Consider the following 20,252-nt stretch of genomic DNA (forward strand, 5'->3'; position numbering starts at 1 on the left):
CTCAGACGGAATGTTTTTTTGTTTCCTTCTAGTGTCATTCCTGTATTTTTGCACACATTTTATAATACATTAAATCCTTGTGTACAAGTTTGCTGTTGTGTCCCACAGAAAAGGCATTTCAGACAAATATAAATCACTCAAGTGAGCTCCTGTGGATTCTGATATCAAAATAGAGCGATTTATTCGAGACAATGAACGACTTGATTTAACATTTCGTCTTTGAAACGGGTTGGTGCACCCTGGAACAGGGTGTGGGAGGGATGGTAGCGGTCCATATTCCAAACTGGGCTCTTTGACTTGTCGAGAAAGGCCACCAATTCTCAGTCTGACACAGACAATAATGGCTCTCAAATAAAAGTCACAATACAACTGAATACCCATTAAATCGGTCCAGTGTTTAGGATTTTTCCTTAAAATGTATACATATTTTGGGGCTATTACAGAATGAATGGATACAAATATGAATGCATTCATTTTCTTCCAAAAGATACTTTAAAATTCTAGACACTGGACCTTAAAAATGAAATTGCCCTTCACTTTCAGCAAAATCTGAACATTTGCATATGCACCATCACAAAGAGTGTACTTCACATGGCTCTAGACACGGACTAAAAGAGAAAGGAGCAGAAAAAAAGCAAATCAAACAGGTGGCGAATTACTTGGAAGATATTACGTTTCCATAAGGTCCCACTGAGTAGAGGGAGGCAGACTGCACTTATCTGAAGACAAGTCCACAACACAGGAATGTCAAATCCGACCAACTCTGATCAGCCGGCAGCATTTGGAAGGTTTAATAAACCCGTAGCCTTTACTTTTACAGCAACATCGCCGGGACTTTTTTTTTTTGCTTGACCTCCACCTTCTGGCCAAAATGTGCAATTAACTTTTCAGTAGATTGTTCAGAGGAAAGTGCCAAAGAGAAGCTATGGTAATGCTAATTCAGATGTATTCCTGGGTTTCTGCACGACAGATAAAGCAAAGAACAAGCAGAGCACGGTGGTGGTGACCGTTCCCTCCGGCATCACTACCCATAGAGTGACCTAATGCAGGGACATACACACCTCGCTTCAAAGGATCAATAGTCAGGTCGCTTCCAACTCGCCCCAAATCAACTTGATGCATCAGACGTGAATATTCTTATCAAAGAGACAGACTGCATTATTAGAAGCTTAGAGGTTTTGTGGTGTGCAGGGGTGGCAGCTCTAGTCATTAACGAGCCTCTACAGATTGGATATAAACATATATACACAGTATATAAGGCTGTGTATACTCTAATTTACATAGCTTTACATTCTGAAATTTACATCCAAAAAGGGAGTAGATTCTCTTCGTAAACAACCCTTTTCACATCTTAGACCAACAGACTAATGTCCAGTGAATTGAGAAGGTAATATTAGGATAATCCAGCCTTTCCTAGCATTGTTAAACACGACCTGTCAGCGAGCCCGTCGGCGGCACATTCAACCGTGACTTTCAAAAGTCCGTCTGTGGAGAAAGCTGAACAGCAAGAAACAAACGACGGCACTGAGAAGCAGCCCAGCACTGACAGACACTGCACGTGTGCCCTGATGTTCCTTTGTCACCACCCCAGTTAGCTCATTTGGGCATCAAGTAACATTTGCTCAGAGGAACTCTAGAAGCAGAGCATTTCGGTCATCATTTGTTGCCTTTTTACAGCCAAACGTGATTCATTGACATTTCTACTCTTTATATAAAACTCAGCTGTGTGTTCGGACACTTTTAACCAGATAACGGCTGGAGCGGTGGCCTGGAGGGATCACGCCACTTCCTTGTGAGAACCCTTTTTAAAGAGGCTGCAGCCCAGAAGCGGGATTGGGTCCAATGGTGGGGCTCTTAGTTAAAACACACATCAACAAACTGTAAGGTGCACTGAAGCCAGTTGGTGTTGGTTCCTCTGCGCTAAGATGGTTTTCCCCTGTGAGAGGCCTTTCACTCCACCTCTGGACTCTTTTGGAGCCTTGGTAGTCCGTTTGCTGATGTCAGTGGAAAACATTTCACTCCACGTTTCAGGATGCGTCACCAAAGTGTCAAATCCGCTATTTTCGGAGATCGAGAACACACACCTGGAAGGTCAAAGAGAGACCAATAAACAACTGAAGAACTATAGTTAATCTTCTCAATCTATTGTAGTGTCTGACAAATAAAGGAGGCAGCTATCTTCAGGAGCTTACCGAACCATCTGAAGCACTGGCACCAACTTTATCTCCAACGCTGTTCCAACACACCTCAAAAATGCCTCCGGTTCCCCGGTAACTGTAGACCAGGGCTCCCGTCTGAAACAACAGTGTCAACAGCTCCTGAAGGCGTCCTGATAGGGCATCCCGCCGCTTCGTCTATCCTTGTGTGTCTCGTTTGCTTACCGTGGTGTTCCAAATGTGAACACACTTATCGAAGGAGCCGCTGGCCAGGTGCTTCCCATCGGGGCTGAAGGCCACGCTGTACACGGGTTCCTGGTGCTTGGTCAGTGTGTGAATACAAACACCTCGCTCGACATCCCACAGTCGCACCGTCGAGTCAAATGAGGCACTGCCAAAGGGTCACGAGTTGTACATTTGTTAACAAAATGTCAGGAGAAAAGTAAATCTGTGAATGTAAAATATAGAATAATCCTGGTGTTTTAACTGGGATTAAAGCGGGAACAGAATGGGCAGCTCCATTATTCATAGCATTATTCACCAAGTGACTTCAGGGCAGATACGATGGGTTCTCAGTAAGAGCTGTAAATTCCTGTGCTATTTGAACTACACATTTACACACGCATACACATCTAGGTCAGAGATTACAACTGTGGGGCCCCTGGATCTGCTTGACACGGACGTTTCTTCTGAATACCAGACTAATTCCCATGTTCCAGTTCCATACGTGTACATATTTGCAGTTTGCTACGAGCACATTTCTGCACTTAAAATCAAACGTGGGGTGTAAGTGAATGTGAATGAAACACGAGGGTGTTCCCACCTGGCAAGCATTATGTTGGAGTTGGGGTTGCTTGTGCCGGGGCCCGTCGGGCTCCACTTGATAGTGTAGATCTCTTTATTATGAGCCTGGAGGTCATGGACACAGGACTCCTGCTTCATGCTCCAAATCTGCACGTGAAGGCAACAGTAAAATGTGTTGAAGTCCAAATCGCCAGTCGTGACTTCAGGGGCCGTGAGGACCGAGTGTTACCTTCAGCGTCATGTCATCGGAGCAGGAGGCGAGCAGCATGCCCGACGGATCCCACTTAATGGCATTAACTTCATTCTGCCGCACACAAACCTCATTAGTGCCCCTCTTAATCTAGCAGGGATCGTTTAAAGACAGATGAGGGACAGAAGTAGCAGTTTACCGTGTGTCCCTGGAAGGTCTTGAGGGGTCGGTCGCTGCCGAGACGGCACACGTGGATGCACATGTCTGTACTGCAGGAGGCGAAGGTGGTGTTGTTCTGCCAGTCCACGTCCAGGGCTGGAGCTGTGGGAGGTCTCATTCGTTAACGACCCCCCCACAAGCACAACCATACATGAAAACACTGTTCACGGCACAACCCGATCTCCCTTTACCTGAGTGAAAAGGAAACTGCTGCTTGGCTTCTCCTGTGTGTGCGTCCCAAATGATTGTCGTCTGGAAAATAAAAAAGAGGGTTACTTAGCAAACTCATCAAGGTGAAAGCAGAATATTTTAAATTACACCGACGACTTTACTTTGTCTACACCAGCACTAAGAATAGAGTTCCCCTTCTTGTTCCACTTAAGTGCAAATATGGGCCCTTTGTGCTGCCCCAAGGTGCTTGCCAGATTTCCTAATGGATAAAAGTCAGATCCATTTGTTTGACAAAACATCCTTCCGAACGAATCACAGAGATTACAGATTATTCCGGATAACAATGATCCAAGCTCAATGCAGAGCAACAACACCCAGGATTGATGGACATACCATCCTTTGTCCATATCCTGGCGAATCCATCATAAGATCCCGTTGCCAGGAGAGTCCCATCGCTCTGTTGGATGGAGAGAAAACAGAGCTGCTACTCAACTGACAGCAGATGCAGAGGTCATTTACCTCATCCAGGAGAGAGGAGGTCTGACTATCGGGAACCTACATTCCAGTCTAGTGAGGTGACGTCTTTGTTGCTGGGGACATCTTGTCCTCCTTCTCGGATGCAGTGGCGCAGCACCAGCTGGGTGGAGTTGGAGTTATTGTTCTCATTCAGGTTCCAGATCCGTGCAGTCGAGTCCCCGGAGCTGAACAGAATATCAATGAATCCAGATGGGGGGGAAGGGGGGTCAATAGATTATCCCAATATCAACATGTCAGCCTTAGATCTAACAAAGTCGTATATCTTCAGAAAAAAGAGCCAAAGCGTTGTTACGATGATGTATGACTCATCCGACATGAATGGAGATCTGTTTCAGCACCGGCAGGAACTCACCCAGAGGCCAGCAGATCGCTGACAGGGTTCCAGGCACATATGAAGACCTCAGATTCGTGGCCCCGGAGCACCGTGGCTTTGCTGGCTGGTATCTCCACATCGACATCCATCTCCATGGGCTCACTGTGGTTATCTGAGCAGAGGGAGGCAGACGCACGTGTTTACTGACACGTGTGTTTACTTACAGTATATCAGCACCAACAGCTCAGCAAACAAAAAGACACATATTGATCCATTTTGAATGTCTTCTCCATAATTGTGCTCTCAGCAGGAAGGGAAACCACACTAATAGCTTTGTAATGGAATGTCCCATTAATGTTCATTTGCAGCAACATGTAAAACCTTCCGCGTGCCCTCAAACTGTGAAATCTCACGCCACGCTCTTGTTGTTGCCGTCTGCACTGTGAAATTACAGAAGTGGATGCGCGGACACAAACTCCCCCCTTGTTGTCGGCATCGTCAACTCTACCCTCGTCCGGTTTGGGCCACAGATGAAGTTCAGCAGCTGCTAATGATATGGAATGCTGCGAGACCATGTGGCGGTTGTTTCTCAGGAAAACCAGGAGGTTGCTTTGACAGAGTGTAGCAGAAATAACCAACGCTCCCAAGAAACAGACAAATGCAACTGTCGGGCTGCTTTCTGATGCTAGCAATGATCTAAAACGGCACAGGAGTCGCCGTCATTAATTCCCATTCTTGCTGTCTCCAGGTGCAGATAAAACTGCAGCCGTAACAACCAGAGATCTGAAGTTAACAGCTCACGCTGGCTGCAGGACATTATTATAACTGGCTCCCTTTAGAAGAGGAAACCAAAATATGTGCGCCGTTGGAGAGGAATGTAAAAACTACTTAAGTGCACTAGAATCAGGAACAATAACATTACACTGTAAAAAATGCTGCTGGCGCTTACTCATGTTGTGAGTGCCATTTTCTTCTCCATTAACAGTGGCTTCACCATTCTTTGGGGTGTTAGACTGGATTCCAGAGGATGAGGCAGCTGTGGCATTAGCCGCCTGCTGCTGGGCTAACTTGTCACGGAAAGCTTGCTGTCGTGTCTGCACCACATCTGGCATGACCGCGTCGATGAGCGACAGAGACTCGATCGGCCGGCCGTCGAACACCGTACCATCCTGTCAAGAAAAAGGGCAGTCAGTCACTACTAAAGCCAGCAGATGTAACAGAGAAGCGTTAGCGTGCATGCTGTCACCTCATTGATGCTGATCTCTGCCTCCACATACTGAAGCCCTTTCTGCAGGATGGAGATGAGTGCAGCAGGGGGCACTAGTGTTCCATTGATGTTGGACTGGCTAATGTGGCTCTCTATGCCAAAGGTGAACGCTGAGTGTGAGAAACCTGAAACACAAAACACCATTATCTTCATTAGCAACAGAGTACAAATTAAAAGGTGCACAAACAGGACACAAATAATCATCAGAACATGCTATCACAACAACAGAAAGCCTCATTGTTGTAACGAGTGTGCCAATTAATGATATACAGTCAGCATCAATGGCAACCTCTAAGCCATACTAGAGGTTGATATAGCAACGAGGTAATTAGTACTGCAATGAGCATCAAGCATTATTAGAAATATCTGATCTGAGCCGATTTGTTTATCTGTTGGTAATATAACATGCCCCCACAGCTTATAGCAGAGCAGAAGTGACACAAACCTGATTCCTGAAGGTATCTGTAGACCAAGAAGTTGACTTCGTCACTGGTAATACTCATCTTAGCCCAAAGAAACAGAGGAGGTATGCTGGAAGGCTGTGACCACCTAAAAACATCAGTACTGGTCAATGTGACATTATTACTAATGAAATCATTATAAAGCATAATGGATCTCTAGAAAACACAAATTGGACGCTGCAAAATTCCAATGATGCAACTGAGTAATTATATAACATACAGCACAGTACTGGCACACAGCCTCTGTTACTAACCGCTCACACTCATTGCACAGATCCCTCTGCTGAATGTCAATGTATTCAGTTGTGAAGGCGCGTCTAGCACTGAATGCATAAATTATTGTATCTCGCATTCAAAGAGAGTATCTACATCCATCTGCCTCCACGAAGAACTGAATGATTCTTCCCGCTTGTGACCCAGCCAGCTCTCTGGAATGAAAGAGCCCTGACAAAGCAGTAAGCATATTAAAAGCCTTTCTCCTAATCATTAGGTAAAATTACAGAAAAGCGCAGATGGCAAAATGCTCATAGGAGCCAGTCTGACCTTCCAGTTGAGTTCCAATCAATCAGCAAATACAGTCATGTTCAACTGATATCACCCCAACATTGGAAATGAGGGAGAGGAAAAGAAATTAGATTTTAGTTTCTATTCCACAAGGATTTTGTGCTCGGGCAGAAGAAGCAGATCTCTGTTGAGCACCACCTCACACATGGGCCATATGGAGCAGCGTAAATGTCTTTATACATTACACATACGCCACACGGATACAGACAGGTGTCTGGAATGTAGCCTAGTCCCAATTATAGTCCACCTACTGGAACATAACGAAACATATACTGTTTAACCGCTCCAAATCTCCAATAGGGAGATTTCTCTCTGAAATGAAGGGGTGTTGTCAGGTATGAAGGCGGCACAGTTGTCTGTCTTTCACTCCAAACACTGTCCAGGCCCACTCAAATTCCCCTTTGGTAACATAGCAACAAGAGCAACAAGAGAGATGGAGAAAAATAGAGAATGGTGTTGTCCCAATTACCAATGGGCATACAGCCAGAGGGCCTGAACATGTTTCTCTACATGAATTATTTACTCCTCCACCTTTCTATGTTCTTTTATATAGAGTATGTGCTTGCATGACTGGGATAATGCCTTATGAAACCCATGCCGCCACAAAATAAGGTCCTTTTCCTCTTCACACAGCTGAAGCTAAAACAAGATATCTTGTGAAACGCGTTATATTTGAGTTGGAAATGCTTTCAGTACGGACACTGACACTGAAAACAATTGCCTCATGTCTTTTGGACCATGTCCTCAAATAATCCCCAATTAACTGTAAATGCTGACGGATATGTAGAATAATCCACCGTTCAAACCAACTTCTGGTAAACTGAAATGCATTTTCAAAGTGGAATTTCACACACCCACTCGGCTCACAGATAATACACAAGTGACTAATGTTTCCAGGATCTACATTGACCACCTTCGGTACACTGTTACATTAATAAAATAGACTATATTTCGGTATGTGTCGCTCGTGCGTTAGAATGCTAAAACAGCTCATGTTTCATATCCAGTATGTGAATCAGACATCATCATGGCAGAGAACTCTTTCAGCATTTTTTCAGTGTTGTGCAACTCTCAAAAAAGATGAGAAGGAAGTGAGATGCTACATCCTGCCAAAAAAAAAAAGCTCCTCTAACCCGCTATGGCCATGTTTTTCTTCATCTTATGTAATCGGCTAGGAAGGAATTGCCATCAAAGCCATGCCACTACAACTACATACCAAACAACTAGGGCCGTAATTAAGAGGCAGCCTGGAGCAGCACATGTTCCAGCAACGCAAAACAGCCGAAATAATCCCTCTATCAGATGGGCTCGTGATGTCGTGTTCCATTACACAACTCCCAGGACAGTCGGATCCTCTCTGACCAAACAATGAGCCCGACAGCGGAGCCGGCAAAAGCTAGCCCGGCTCTCGGGTTTATCCACTGACGTGAGAAATGATGCTGGAGAAATGATCCCCGAGGGAAAAAAAAACCAGCCACCACAAAAAAGGAAGAAGAAAAAGGCTGCTACTGCACCGGCTGTTTACACTGTAAAAATATACAACAGAAACTGGAGATATACAGTTTACTGGAGGCACAATATTGACACTTAGCATCTCAAAAGTCAACACTTCACTAATGGCTGGAGAGACAAACATTTGAATTGTCATTTCAACCTGTTATTAATGGAGAAAAGCAACAATCGGCAGTTGGGCTTGCGTGCTATTGAATTTTATCCGTGACGATTTGATAGGATTCGGTTGCACGCATCTCATCAGCGGTGTCGTTGTTCCTGACTGGTCCAGTCCTGACTGGTGAGTATTTTCAGCATAAACCGTGGACATAGAAAAAACGGCTTCATGAATTCACAGCCGCTTCATGCCATGACGCAGAACACTAATCAGTCCTCGTGACACAACCGGATCATTCATTCCAGAGTTTTTGACTTTATATCAATACTTTCATGGCTCAGAACAAAAAACAAGTGCAGATGAGCATAAGATTTTCCCCCCTCCCATCATGGAAGTGTTATTTTTGGAACAGAGGTTGTCAGTCGTCAGAGTTAGCAGGCAGGCTAATTGCTGGGTTGACTGCAGGGCTTCCTAAATGGACTAGTCTCAATCGAGATTAATGGAGGCCAGATTTACCTCAGTGTTCTTCAGTGTGTATGAAGCCTTGGTTTTTAAAAGAAAAAAACATACTCACCTGCCAACTGTCCCTTTAGGGGAGCAGCAAAGATATAACGGCTGTGCAGAATGAGGTGTGTTTGACCTTGTGTCACCTTCAAATCTGCTGCCAGTTTATAAAAACAGCACGGCAAATAAATGGCCATCTCGTGGATTTATCGGCGAGACGTGAAGCCGTTAGGGGCGAATCGACGCGACCAGGTCGGCAAAATACAAATAATAATGGATTTTATACGCAGAGAGACAGTCAAACAGATCTTATGCAACAGTCACAGCACAAATGTGTCCCAATGTGAACCAACGTGAACCCAATATGAGTCTGAAAGTGTTAATGTTTACAACAGGTCTCAGCTGAATGAGTCAATTAAACCTACATGAGATGAAGGAATAAAGGTGGGTCTTTATGCTTTTAAAACAGGTCTGCTGCCTCTGTTTCAGGTAAATGCATGGATTACGTGCTAGCGGAGGACAAGGACACTCTCAGTCCTACACTGAACAGACAGGAATAACGGTGGTCAGATATAATCTTTGTCTTTTGGATTTGATCCTGAGTTAAATAACAGACTGAGCTCCACAGATCTTAGTCCAAGATTCAGAAGGACTAACGCTTTGCCTGCAATGATGAAAACCATCCAGTTCCCAAAGGACTGTTAAAATGGAAACGTTATTGAGTAAATTCAAAGAATTCTCTCGGTTAAACACATTTTTAAAAGGTCAGTAAATGAAAAAATATTCTATAAGTAAATGAGTAATCCTTTAGGTAACTGATATCAGGTTTGACCAACTGAATCTGTGAGGTAATGCGTAATATATTTACTTGTGCTGCAGTCCAAAGTACGCCATAATTATAGGCTATTACCGAATCAGATAAAAGGTGCATTTAACTGATTAAGCACGGATTCACTTCGTCTAATGTGGAAGTTACAGGAATAGGTTCGTTTTTTTGGGAGGTTCTTTAAAATAAACCAGTCAATTTAGCTAATTGAACAGATACAGAATGTCGTTTTGGCAGGAAAGAATGAGCTCCATCAGCTCTCTGGCTGCACCTGACAGGAGCTAAACTCATCCAGGGTACTAACAAATACAGCGCTGCAGCTTTGCACTGCCATGTCAAACAGTCGGAACCGTTGATAAGCTGCAAATTTGATCTTTTACAACATAAACAGAAACATGGACAGAAATATAATGCATGTGAAAGCAGCACTGGGAGCTGATCGCACTTAATACAATCACAAAAATATAGGAGAAATGACACACCGCACAAGCAGCCCGAGTGTTGAAAGACGAGCACGCCCGAGACCTCATTTTCTCCTGCACGGTCACTTTCTGACAGATGTGCACAGCAGACCTGGAAACAGCAGCCATTTTCTCTTGAACTGCTCTGTTGAGTAAATCCCACCTCTGAAGCCTGGCTGGAGCTGAGACTGGCTCTCTGCTGCTCCTGTTGTTGTTGTTGTTGTTGTTTGTGGGGCGGGGGGATAAATATAGACGGGGCCGTGGAATGCAGCAGCTGCATAATCAACACTGATCACCAGCGAGCAACAGCGACCGTTTCTAGTTTGTTACTCACAATGAGTCACTTAGCGACAGACCAGTGTAGGGCGGCAAAACACGGCAGAAGGAAGTGCGGAGTGTCCAAAGACAACACTTCCCCCTCACACACCGTGGATGACCGCATGCTCGCCAGGGCCGGCCTTCAACGTGTTGGACCACAAGCTTGGCGTTGGCTGGCTGAACTGGTCTGGAGCTTGACAAGTGGTGACGAAACGCCCCGACGGTCAACTGCTCCATAAACCTCTCTGACGGAGGTTGATTAGAAAGATGGCTGCGATTGGCTGCTCCACTTTAACAGAACAGGGCAGGAGAAGGGAAGTGGAAGGCTGCCAGAAAGTAAACAATTTCAACACACACACACACACACACACACACACACACCAGCATTTGAGAGGCTGGCTCACAGCCATTCTCATTTCACCTTAATCTGATTCGCTATCTGGAGTAAAGACGAGGAAAAGCAACCAATCAGCAAGATTCAAACCTATGACACGAGTGAAGTCTTATAACTGGTCTTCCATGTGTTGTTAACTGCGGCGTGGTGTAACAACACAACCCAGTAACAGCAAAATGAAATTTAACAGACCCACGGCAACATTGTCTCGCGTGTGCTACCTTCGAAAGCGTTTAACAACGGGAATAGCATGACGTGTTTGTCTACGATTACAACCTCACCTGTCAGCAACAGCGGCACGGTTGAAACTGGAGCCAGACAGCGTTGTGCTGTTACAACTGCAGCATCGGTGCCACGCTGAGGTGGACTGGATCCTCACTGGAAACCCTCCAAAGACGTACCAGTGTGAGCAGCTAATGAGGGTCAATGGGGTCACGCGTGCAACAACCACTGAATTACACAAAAAGCAGCTTTATGCTGTTACATTCTGTCATGTACTACAATAGAAAATTGTAAATGTTAGCTTCCCCCAACAGAATATTCAAACAACATCAAGGACATAGTGTCCCACATGGTTCAGAGGGGTTGATGAGAGTCCGGACCAAAGACCCATTCTCATACCTAAAGTCATCAGCATTATATAAAACAGAAAATCCCCAGCAAGCTCGGGTTTTCATTTACTGTCAACAGCGAGTGAAAATGACAGATAACCACCCGCAAAGGGAGATTCTACTGTCCAAACTTCAGAACACAAAAGACAGGACTGAATAAAAGAGGATAAAAGGAGTAATTCAACTAGAATTATGCACTTATATTACCTGCAAGGCCTGTATCATTCTGCGCCGCACACGTCTGCCTCCAAGATGGAGACAACACGTCAGCGCTTTGTAATAAACTTCCTCTTCACGGTTACGAAATAATATCACGCTATTCAACCACCACACGGTCTTTAATGTGCACAACAAACAGTCTAGTTTGAAAGCAGACATCTCCTGAAGTTAACAGGAAAAATGATGTAAAACAGCATTTCCCGGCATCTGAAAGTTCAAACGGGGATGCAGGAGAGAAACCTCATCCTAAAAAAAGACTCAAACTATAGAGCTGGTATAAAAATGCCTCTCTCCCCCTCTATCTGGTCTCCCACACAAACACAAGAATCTCAAGTCACCTTTCAGGAGGAGATGGGGACCATAAATAGCTTTAAATCTAAAGATCATTCAGACTGTTGTATAAAACAGGCCTCAAAACACAGATTATGACCCAAACTGGACAACCGTATATGCGTGTATGAACGACTTCATCGGAGTTGAACTAGACCACTGTGCATGAAAGATACAAGAAATCTGGCGTTAGCATACGGCGTTTTTGTCTGCCTCTCAAAACCACCATGACCAAGAGGGAGAGGGGGCATCTCGTCTCCACACTAGGCAAAGCATTACACACATGAACAAAGCTTGGCGATTATCCATTTTCCTGTTCTTCAAAATACCACCGGACTCCATTGTGTGGTGTAACATTTCAACTGGAAAGGCGGCCATATTAACCCACCCAAAGGCTGCATATCGCCCCCTGGGGGCGAGGAGGACGGCTTCTTCCTGTCAGCCAGCAGTTTAACTCTGTTGCGTGTAAACTGGGACAAGGAAAGAATTCCGACGAGACGCCAAAGTCCACTTTTGAGAATAGCTCAAATAAACTGTGAATGCAAATGTACCCACTGGTTTTCTACGTAATACTCTTATCAGGGCAGCAAACCCAGATCTGTTGACTTTTCTTCCAAGAAACCTGGTGTCTCCCTGACTGGGCTGCACATTTCCCTGAATTGTGCCACAGTCGTACCACGGCAACACACACCACAGGCTGTGCAGAGATGAGAAACAGGCGAGTGTCTGGTAACCTAATTTCCCTCTCAGTCCACACCCTGACACGACATTTTCTAAACTGTAGTCTGAAACCACCAACCTAAATGACATCACTCAATTTACATGCTCCAGGCAGCGCTGTCAGAAATTTAAGCGCATTTTAAGCTGTTAGAAAAGAAAAAAGAAAAAAGAAAAACCCAAATACTTTTTTATTTTCAAAACCATGTAATAAGTCAGTGGTGAGCATTGATTCGAAATGCTGAACAATTCTTTCTTTTCACAGGCGGAATTCAATCAAAGAACAGAAAAACTGCAATACACCTGCTGGTTACTGCAAATGTCATCGCTTTGATTTTCTGCTTTAATTTGCTCTCCTCTGATACCAGAAGAGATTCTCGCTTCACGTGTGTATGCATTCATGTACGCACACAAGGAAGGCGTCGCTTTGGGGCATGCGTGTGTGTATAGGGCTGTGTGGGGGTGGGGAGCCAGTAAATTTGTTGTGTGGGGGAGATAGTGGGACAGCGAAAGCTCCTATGATACAGAGCAGTTTTATCTTGATCAGATGTGTTATTTCATTTCTGATACCAACGCTTCATCGACACCCGCTTTCACACTGCATGAATATGCACCCGCTAATTTAAACCCATGAAAAAGGAACACATAGAGCCTGACTCGGTCTCATTTACCCTGGATTTCACTGTGCAAATAACACATTCAGACTTCTATTTGTTGTGTGTTTTATTAAAAATACACCTGACTAAAACGTTCCGCAAGGAATCAGGCTGTAAAGTGACAACAATGCAAATGCATCCAGTTGTAAGGAAATAAACTGTTGCTTCTTTTTTTTTTTTTTAAAGGGAGGAAAGTATGCACGCGTGTGAACAAACGTGTTTATATTGTAGTGTAAATGTACATTTCTACAGGTCTAATTTCTCCCCAAATCTGAAATGTTAACATTCAGCAGAGGGGGGGAAAAACACGGTTATTCTTTGTTCGGCGAGATGAAGATTGCACAAATAAGCCGTAAACAGAGACACACCAGTGTGGGCTATACAAGTGTTGCTATGGTGACAAGAGGATCTTGCTTCTCTGTCAACAGCTGCTCATGCCATCCTATATACCCCCCACTCTCCTTGCACTTCCCTTCCATCTGAGATCAGGGCCAAATAAACAAGGTAGACAAGCAGCTGAAATACTGTTCTTCATTTTGAAGCCATTGCACGGGTGTTTTTCGCTTTTCACCCAGCGTTTACACGGCATCACACACCACCAAAGGTCCCTCGTCACCGTGCACCATCCTCCAAAGCAAATGGCACCTACAAAGACAATGAGACGCGTGCATGACTGCAGTAACACAGGCTTTGATGAGCATGTCCATGCCGAGTAAACGCAGTCACAGGAGCGAGCCCTGGTGACTATTATTCCAGAGAGTCACATTTCTGCCTGTGATCGCGGCATCGGTGGCAGCAGAGAGGTGACAGAACAGAGGGGTTGAGTCTCTTTATAGTAAAGCTAGCTCAGCTCTGATTACTGTCAGCTCTCTGAGCATAGGTGCTTTACTTGTTAGGATTCAGAATACACCTTAATATTCCATTCAGGTGGTGCTTTACCGTCCAGCTGCCACAGCTGTGAAAATGTAATTAAATGGGGCATTACGGCAATTTGCCACATACATTTATTTAAGAGCTCCTATTTAAAGATTACTTTTTATTATAAATGCTGAACACACATTTATTGTAGAGCCTCTTAAATGAGAACAGAGCAGGTAAATGTTTGCCTTAATACTAGCATAAAAACAAATACTCGAACGTAAACGCACTTCATGTCTAAGTGCAGCAGTGCTGCAAATCTATTTCTGAGAAGAGAATGTTTGTCCAGTGCAGGCAAATACAGGCATCCATGTCTGTGCTAACAGTGAAGATCTGTGGAGTTACCAAAGGCACTTCTCTGTAGCACACAGACACAAGAGAAAAGTATCTCAATTCAATTTCAATCTTAGAGCTTTACGGCTCAGTTTGTTGCTTGTACGCATTCTGTGATGCGTACATTGACCCACAACCTGCAAATATAACATTAGGTTTGGCTGGCTTATTTATTCCAGCTTGTGGGTGGCAGATGCATAACCTAAACAGTTACATATAACTCAAGCAGTGATCAGTGCTCTCTTATCCACACACAGATTGAATATCAGAGGCTGGGCTTTTTATCTCACTGGTATTTGGCTGTAGCTTTATACATTAGAAAAAGAATGATGTAAATGCAATGGGAGGAAACTTAAAGCAGCCAGGCGATTGCTCTGTAACAAAAGAGGCCAGAAATGGAAGGTGTTCGGTCACATTCAATTCACTCCGCTGAGCGCGAGGGAACAAAGAGTAAAGATGTCACCCAGCAGTGTCATTAACAACGCTGTCACATTTAGCATCAGCCTATCTGGCGCTAACGCACTACATACATTTCTTGCCACTCGGTGAATGGGTTTACATGCTTAAGAGTGAGATTAGCTGTTGGGAATGAGATCACCTAAAGGTAAGAAAGAAAAGAGAAAAGAAACTGCCTACGCCTGCCTACAAACACAGTATTAATTTAAAAATGAGGTCACAAAACTCATTCACAAAGGCTAGCTCATTGCGATTCGCCGTGCAGCGCTACGTTACGGTGGCTCTGCTATTCATCCGCAGTGTAAATGAACTATCGCAGGATCCCTGCTGTGATAATAACCCACTTTTCTGACTGTTAGCTATCCACCGGCTGTCCCACGGTGCCTTTGATTCCAGTCTTTCAACCAATCGGGGACATGTTCTAGACTTGTCTCAAGTCAATTGAGTTGCCCTGCTCACTTCCCCGTCACCCACCTGCGTCTGCTGAACTGGCCACTTTATTTTTTTTACCCCAGCAGGACACTTACATTAGTGATAGATCACCAGTTTTCTTCTCACTATGATGCGCACACACATAGTTCTGGGATATTACCACTTTTTGCCATTGTCTGTATTGTCTTGACTTATTTTTTAGCCATTTCTTTTAACGTCTGACACAGAATATGCCAAAACATGTAGGATGAACGCTCCTAAATGTATACACCATATACAGTAATAAAGCCACACTGATACATCTACACTCAGTGCTAGTTATGGATTTATTTATTAATTATGGGTTTATCAGGCTCCTCACAAGATAGCAATGATGATAACGTGAGTGTGGCCGTGAAACTGCTCTAAACAAAGTACGGAAGAGCCGTAGTAATAAATGAATGACGCACCGCTGCAACCACACAGGATTGAAAGAAAAGAAGAAGAAATCAAGAAAAAGAAGAAGAAAACAGCAAAACCCATGATTTTCCACAAGCCTCAACCTGGGTGATATTTTCCAAACGGTATTCTCCATCTCTGCTGTTGTGCACTCGGAAAATTGGGGTGATCTCTCAAAAGGTGCACCTAGGCAATGACAAACAGCTCCACCGGCGGTGCCGGAACCTTTCATAAACGACCGCAGCCCGAATGTAGCTCACTTGTATGGGTGTTATATCAGAGTACCCACGTTCTGTCAATTGGCTGGTAGCCCGTGCAAACTGTATCCTTTGGAGGCAGAGAAGGGCTCAGCACCCCCTGTGGCTTATCACGAATAAATACTGCAACAGAAATATTTGGACAGTCTGATACAGAGATTTACAGGCCTGCAGTGCTGACACGGGTTTTCTCAGGGACTTCCTTGCCCTACTTACGAGCCGAGGATATATTTCTGTTTTGGACACAGTTAATGTTGGATGTAATGTCGTGGCTTATGCGCTTCAGTTCATCCTGTTCCTGGCAAACACATGCATTTCGAATAACAAACAGTATTTAATCATTTTATACAAATGGTAGCTTTGCGCATCTCATCTTATAAAAAGGACAGGAGCGTAAGCAAGAGACAAACTACATCCCGATGAAATGATTTAATTACGTGCTTCCGGAACAAGATGAACAAGGATATTTGTCCAAATATCTAAGTGTTGTTTAGAAAATACTGGGAAAAATATAAACCAATCACAAATGAGAGCAGCTCTTCGAGCTATCAGGGACGTGCACAAATGAGATACTGACAAACACGTTGGTTGATTCAGAAATAGAAGGTGTAAAGTGGGCTCACACGGGCATAAAGATGTCATAAAACACCCATTGTTCTTTTTCTTTTTTTAAATTGGTGCCACAAAAGTTGCTCTTGTAACCACTGCAATTAGAGCAAAGCAAGCCAGTAGCACCTTCCTGTTGGTGCTTTCTGGGCCTGTTGCCCCTCTGTCACACTTCCCCGGGCTGTATAAATATTATGGTAAAGCATAACAGAGGGGGCCAATATTGTTCCAACTGCAGCAGGAGTGTTGTTGTTACCTCTGATTCCACAACCACCCAAAAGGAGTCCTTGCCAACATGTTACATGAGTCTTGTGTCCTAGATTTTAAGGATGCAAATGACAATTATCAAGGATGAATTTTTGTCAGTGATTTAGAGGAGGTGTATGTGTGTGTATGTGTGTGTGTGCGCGTGCTTTGGCACCATTCTGCTACTATTCTGACAAACCACTCAGACACAAAAGTCACTTAAAGAAGCTCTTTAAAAAGGAAGCAGTATCTTCTTGCAGGAGAGGGAATATTTTCCAGACTGATATCTGAGGCTTGAAAACAATCACTGACATTTTGAACACCCTGAGGTTATCCCAACATTGCTAAATCTGCACTGAAGGAGACACACACACACCTCTGTGAGCTTTAGACCCACAACGAGACATTTGGGGATGCTGCTGAGCTTATTTTCCACCTGAAAATGCAGAATTGTTGTGGACACCAACAACCTCTTATTGCTGATGATTTATTCTTTATTGAGTCATACCATGTGACCTCACTTCCTATGTACTCACACACACATGCTCCTTATCATTTACTGTAAATAAGAGCGACACCACCTTTGCTCATGGTTTATAGATGTTGTAGTAAAGTCATGAACAGTTCCTACGAGCAGTTTAAATACAAACTGGTGAAACTGTGTAGGGAATCAGTTACACTACCTCCCACAGGTGGCTAGTTTCTATGGTTCTTATGAAAACTACATGGTTTGTAAAGAGATTTCTGATCCCCAAGATGGTTTAGTTTTTGTTACTGCTGCAGCAAAGCAACCATTTCTTATCTTTGCGTTTAAACTGGTTTGCATGAAAGTTGACAGTGGGTTTTTTTTTTTCATTTTATACTAAAAATGGACAAATATGTCAAAATACACCTTATAATCACAATTATTTTAATCTAACAGTTCCTAAAAGAGACACATCAATCTGACATGAGGACATTTGACTCCCTCTGGGCAAAACAAGCAGATTTACTTCCACAATCACTAGAAGAGCATAAATGGGGGCATCAATAATTTGAGAGACTGATTGAGCAACAGTGGAGATATCAGTAAAATATTTTCTACCACACTTCTGCAACAGGAAATAAAAGTTGCGCAACTCTTAATCACATATATTGTGCAAATCTGTGAGCTCACAAGTCCCCGTTTGTAGTTGCTTGTTAAAATGTTTTGGGTTTTTTTTTTGAAGCGGCTCACTGTGTCACACTATTTTTGCAGCATTGGATTCTGCCAGGTTTTTTTTTTAAAATTTGTACAGTGGAATAGACCTTTGACCTAATCTACAATTTTAATACAGAAACACCCATTTACAACAGCTATTTAAAACAACTAAAAAAAATAAAGCAAATAGTATCTCTAGATATCAATAAGCCCCTGTTCTGGAGCACAAGCAAGCAATAAAGGTGTACTATGACTCAAATTGTGATCAGAATATTGTGATTTGTGCTAAATGGTGAAAACACACACAGCCCAATTTACACCTTTAAAGTACAGTAACACTGACTGTACCTAGAAATCTGCAGGCAAGGTCTAGTACATATGACCCCCTCCCCCACCAAACTCATGCCCTCCCTGATGTATGCATGGCAATATTTCTATACTACACATTCCTCTTATTGTTCCATGCCTTAAATAAATCAACGGGAACATGCTACACCGTGTGGATGTGCGAGTTTCCACTATGAGGCAGAGATCCCAACACTTCAGCGGAATAGGACAACTTTCAATCTGCAAAACTAAGTGTGCTTTTTCGGGCAAAAGTCAGCCCCGTGAGAGGGGAGCTGCCGTGCCTGCGCCTAAAACCACCGTGGGACCAAAGTAGGCTGCCTAACTATCACCGATCCGGAGTAAATTCGATCACAAAAGCAGGAATTCGAGCACACGTGTGGAGCCCAGGGGTGACTAAGCCCGGTGCCGGTAACCTCACAATCAACGCTACAATCACCAGTTCCTCAAACTCTCCCCGCACATAATCCACATTCGAGCCGAGCCAACGCGGCGCAGCTCGAAACGATGCCGTTTAACTTTTACTGGCGTACCTTTTATTGTGAGTGAACTCGTGGTGTCCGCCGCCACCTCTTCCTCTTCCACAAGGAGAACCTCCAACTTCAGTGAGCTAGCAGCGACTTTCCTCCCATTTTGCTTATCGTCATATTTCAAGTTCCGACCGCTGTCTCCTGTGACTCACAGGCGGCTAATTTTGGGGGCTAACGAGGGGGGGAGAAAAAGGAGCCGTGTTCGCTCAGACTCTCGAAGCTGGCGGTAAAGTTATGGGGGGGGGGAGGCGAGTTTCCGTAGCCGAGGCTGCAGGGTACTCTGTGGAGTTTCACCGCTCAGTGAGGAGGACAGTTAACATAAAGAGACAGCAGCAGGCGCTGATCGGCAGCGGGAGAGAGACGTAGACAGAGAATGGGAGAGGGAGCCGGGGGGTGGGGGGGTGAAGGCGAACTGACCTTAAACCTGAATAATACAAACACGGCCGTGCCTGCGTTTAGAACCTTCGACGGTCGGTGACTTAATGAGTACAGGGGGGGGACACTTTTATTATGCGCCGTGCTAATGTGTAAGAAGTGCTAGCTTAGCGTGTCCTGCCGCCATAAGTCAACTGAATGCCTCCCCACAAAGGCTACTGTACATTGTAGTGTGTGACTGAAATCCAGCAAATGTTGGGCTGCAGCGGCACCGAATACAGACTTTACGCGGCGCACTTTGTGTTATGAGCAGAAAACGATGCAAACATCGCGTCGAGGTGTATTAATAGCTGCATATTTTCTTCATATAGCGTGTGTAAAGACTACAGTCAGTTGAGACCGTGAGCCAAGCTGGCCTCGGAGCCGCCCCTCCCCCACACGCCACTCTTTTTCGCCTGCCTGGTCACAGCGCGGCTGATTAATTCTCCTTTCGCCCTGCTCAGTCATTCAGATTTGGAAAGTAAATAACAAGTTGACATCATTACGGCTCTACACTGGTGTGACACATTCCTCCGCCTACCGTACATGAAGGAATACGCGCGCAGGAACTATTTCACGCTCACTCCACGTTTATTCCATTCGAGGTTGTTGACCTATGTGCTTCCATCCCATTAGGTTTTAGTGATTGTTTAGTGGAGGGCCGGCTTTGTTGATGGCAGTCATCATCGGGGCCTTCTCCTGGTCAAAAGAGGCCCAGGGCAATATTTTATTAATGCCCCCCTCCCCCCGGTTCTGCCCCACCCCCACAC

At 44.4% G+C, this 20,252-nt stretch overlaps 1 protein-coding gene across 3 annotated transcripts; it reads right to left on the minus strand.

Annotated features, from left to right (window-relative positions):
* Positions 1–156: 156 nt before the first annotated feature.
* Positions 157–19,428, minus strand: tbl1x (transducin beta like 1 X-linked). 3 transcript variants are annotated; one of them, XM_057040909.1, is made up of 15 exons: positions 19,072–19,428; positions 6,103–6,206; positions 5,637–5,782; positions 5,340–5,559; positions 4,430–4,562; positions 4,100–4,241; positions 3,934–3,997; positions 3,702–3,799; positions 3,561–3,621; positions 3,350–3,471; positions 3,190–3,264; positions 2,980–3,107; positions 2,382–2,547; positions 2,193–2,294; positions 157–2,084 (listed from the first exon to the last, which is right to left on the minus strand). In XM_057040909.1, the coding sequence occupies exons 2-15, from the start codon at positions 6,158–6,160 to the stop codon at positions 2,058–2,060; spliced, it is 1,542 nt and encodes a 513-aa protein (XP_056896889.1). In that variant the 5' UTR covers positions 6,161–6,206; positions 19,072–19,428; the 3' UTR covers positions 157–2,057. The 3 variants fall into 3 exon arrangements, with proteins under 3 accessions (XP_056896889.1, XP_056897047.1, XP_056896963.1); XM_057041067.1 differs by lacking the exon at positions 19,072–19,428 and adding an exon at positions 10,246–10,366; XM_057040983.1 differs by lacking the exon at positions 19,072–19,428 and adding an exon at positions 10,104–10,213.
* Between the last annotated feature and the right edge of the window lie 824 nt (positions 19,429–20,252).

This window comes from Takifugu flavidus, chromosome 1, assembly GCF_003711565.1.
Source record: "Takifugu flavidus isolate HTHZ2018 chromosome 1, ASM371156v2, whole genome shotgun sequence".
Taxonomy (NCBI): domain Eukaryota; kingdom Metazoa; phylum Chordata; class Actinopteri; order Tetraodontiformes; family Tetraodontidae; genus Takifugu; species Takifugu flavidus.

Excerpts from the sequence above, each read along its gene's own strand:
- tbl1x (XM_057040909.1), bottom strand. The coding sequence starts at position 6,160 with ATGAGTATTACCAGTGACGAAGTCAACTTCTTGGTCTACAGATACCTT. Across the intron at positions 3,800-3,933 it reads CAGGATATGGACAAAGGATG|GAAATCTGGCAAGCACCTTG; the intron begins GTATGTCCATCA and ends TTTATCCATTAG. Across the intron at positions 3,108-3,189 it reads CCGATGACATGACGCTGAAG|ATTTGGAGCATGAAGCAGGA; the intron begins GTAACACTCGGT and ends CTTCACGTGCAG.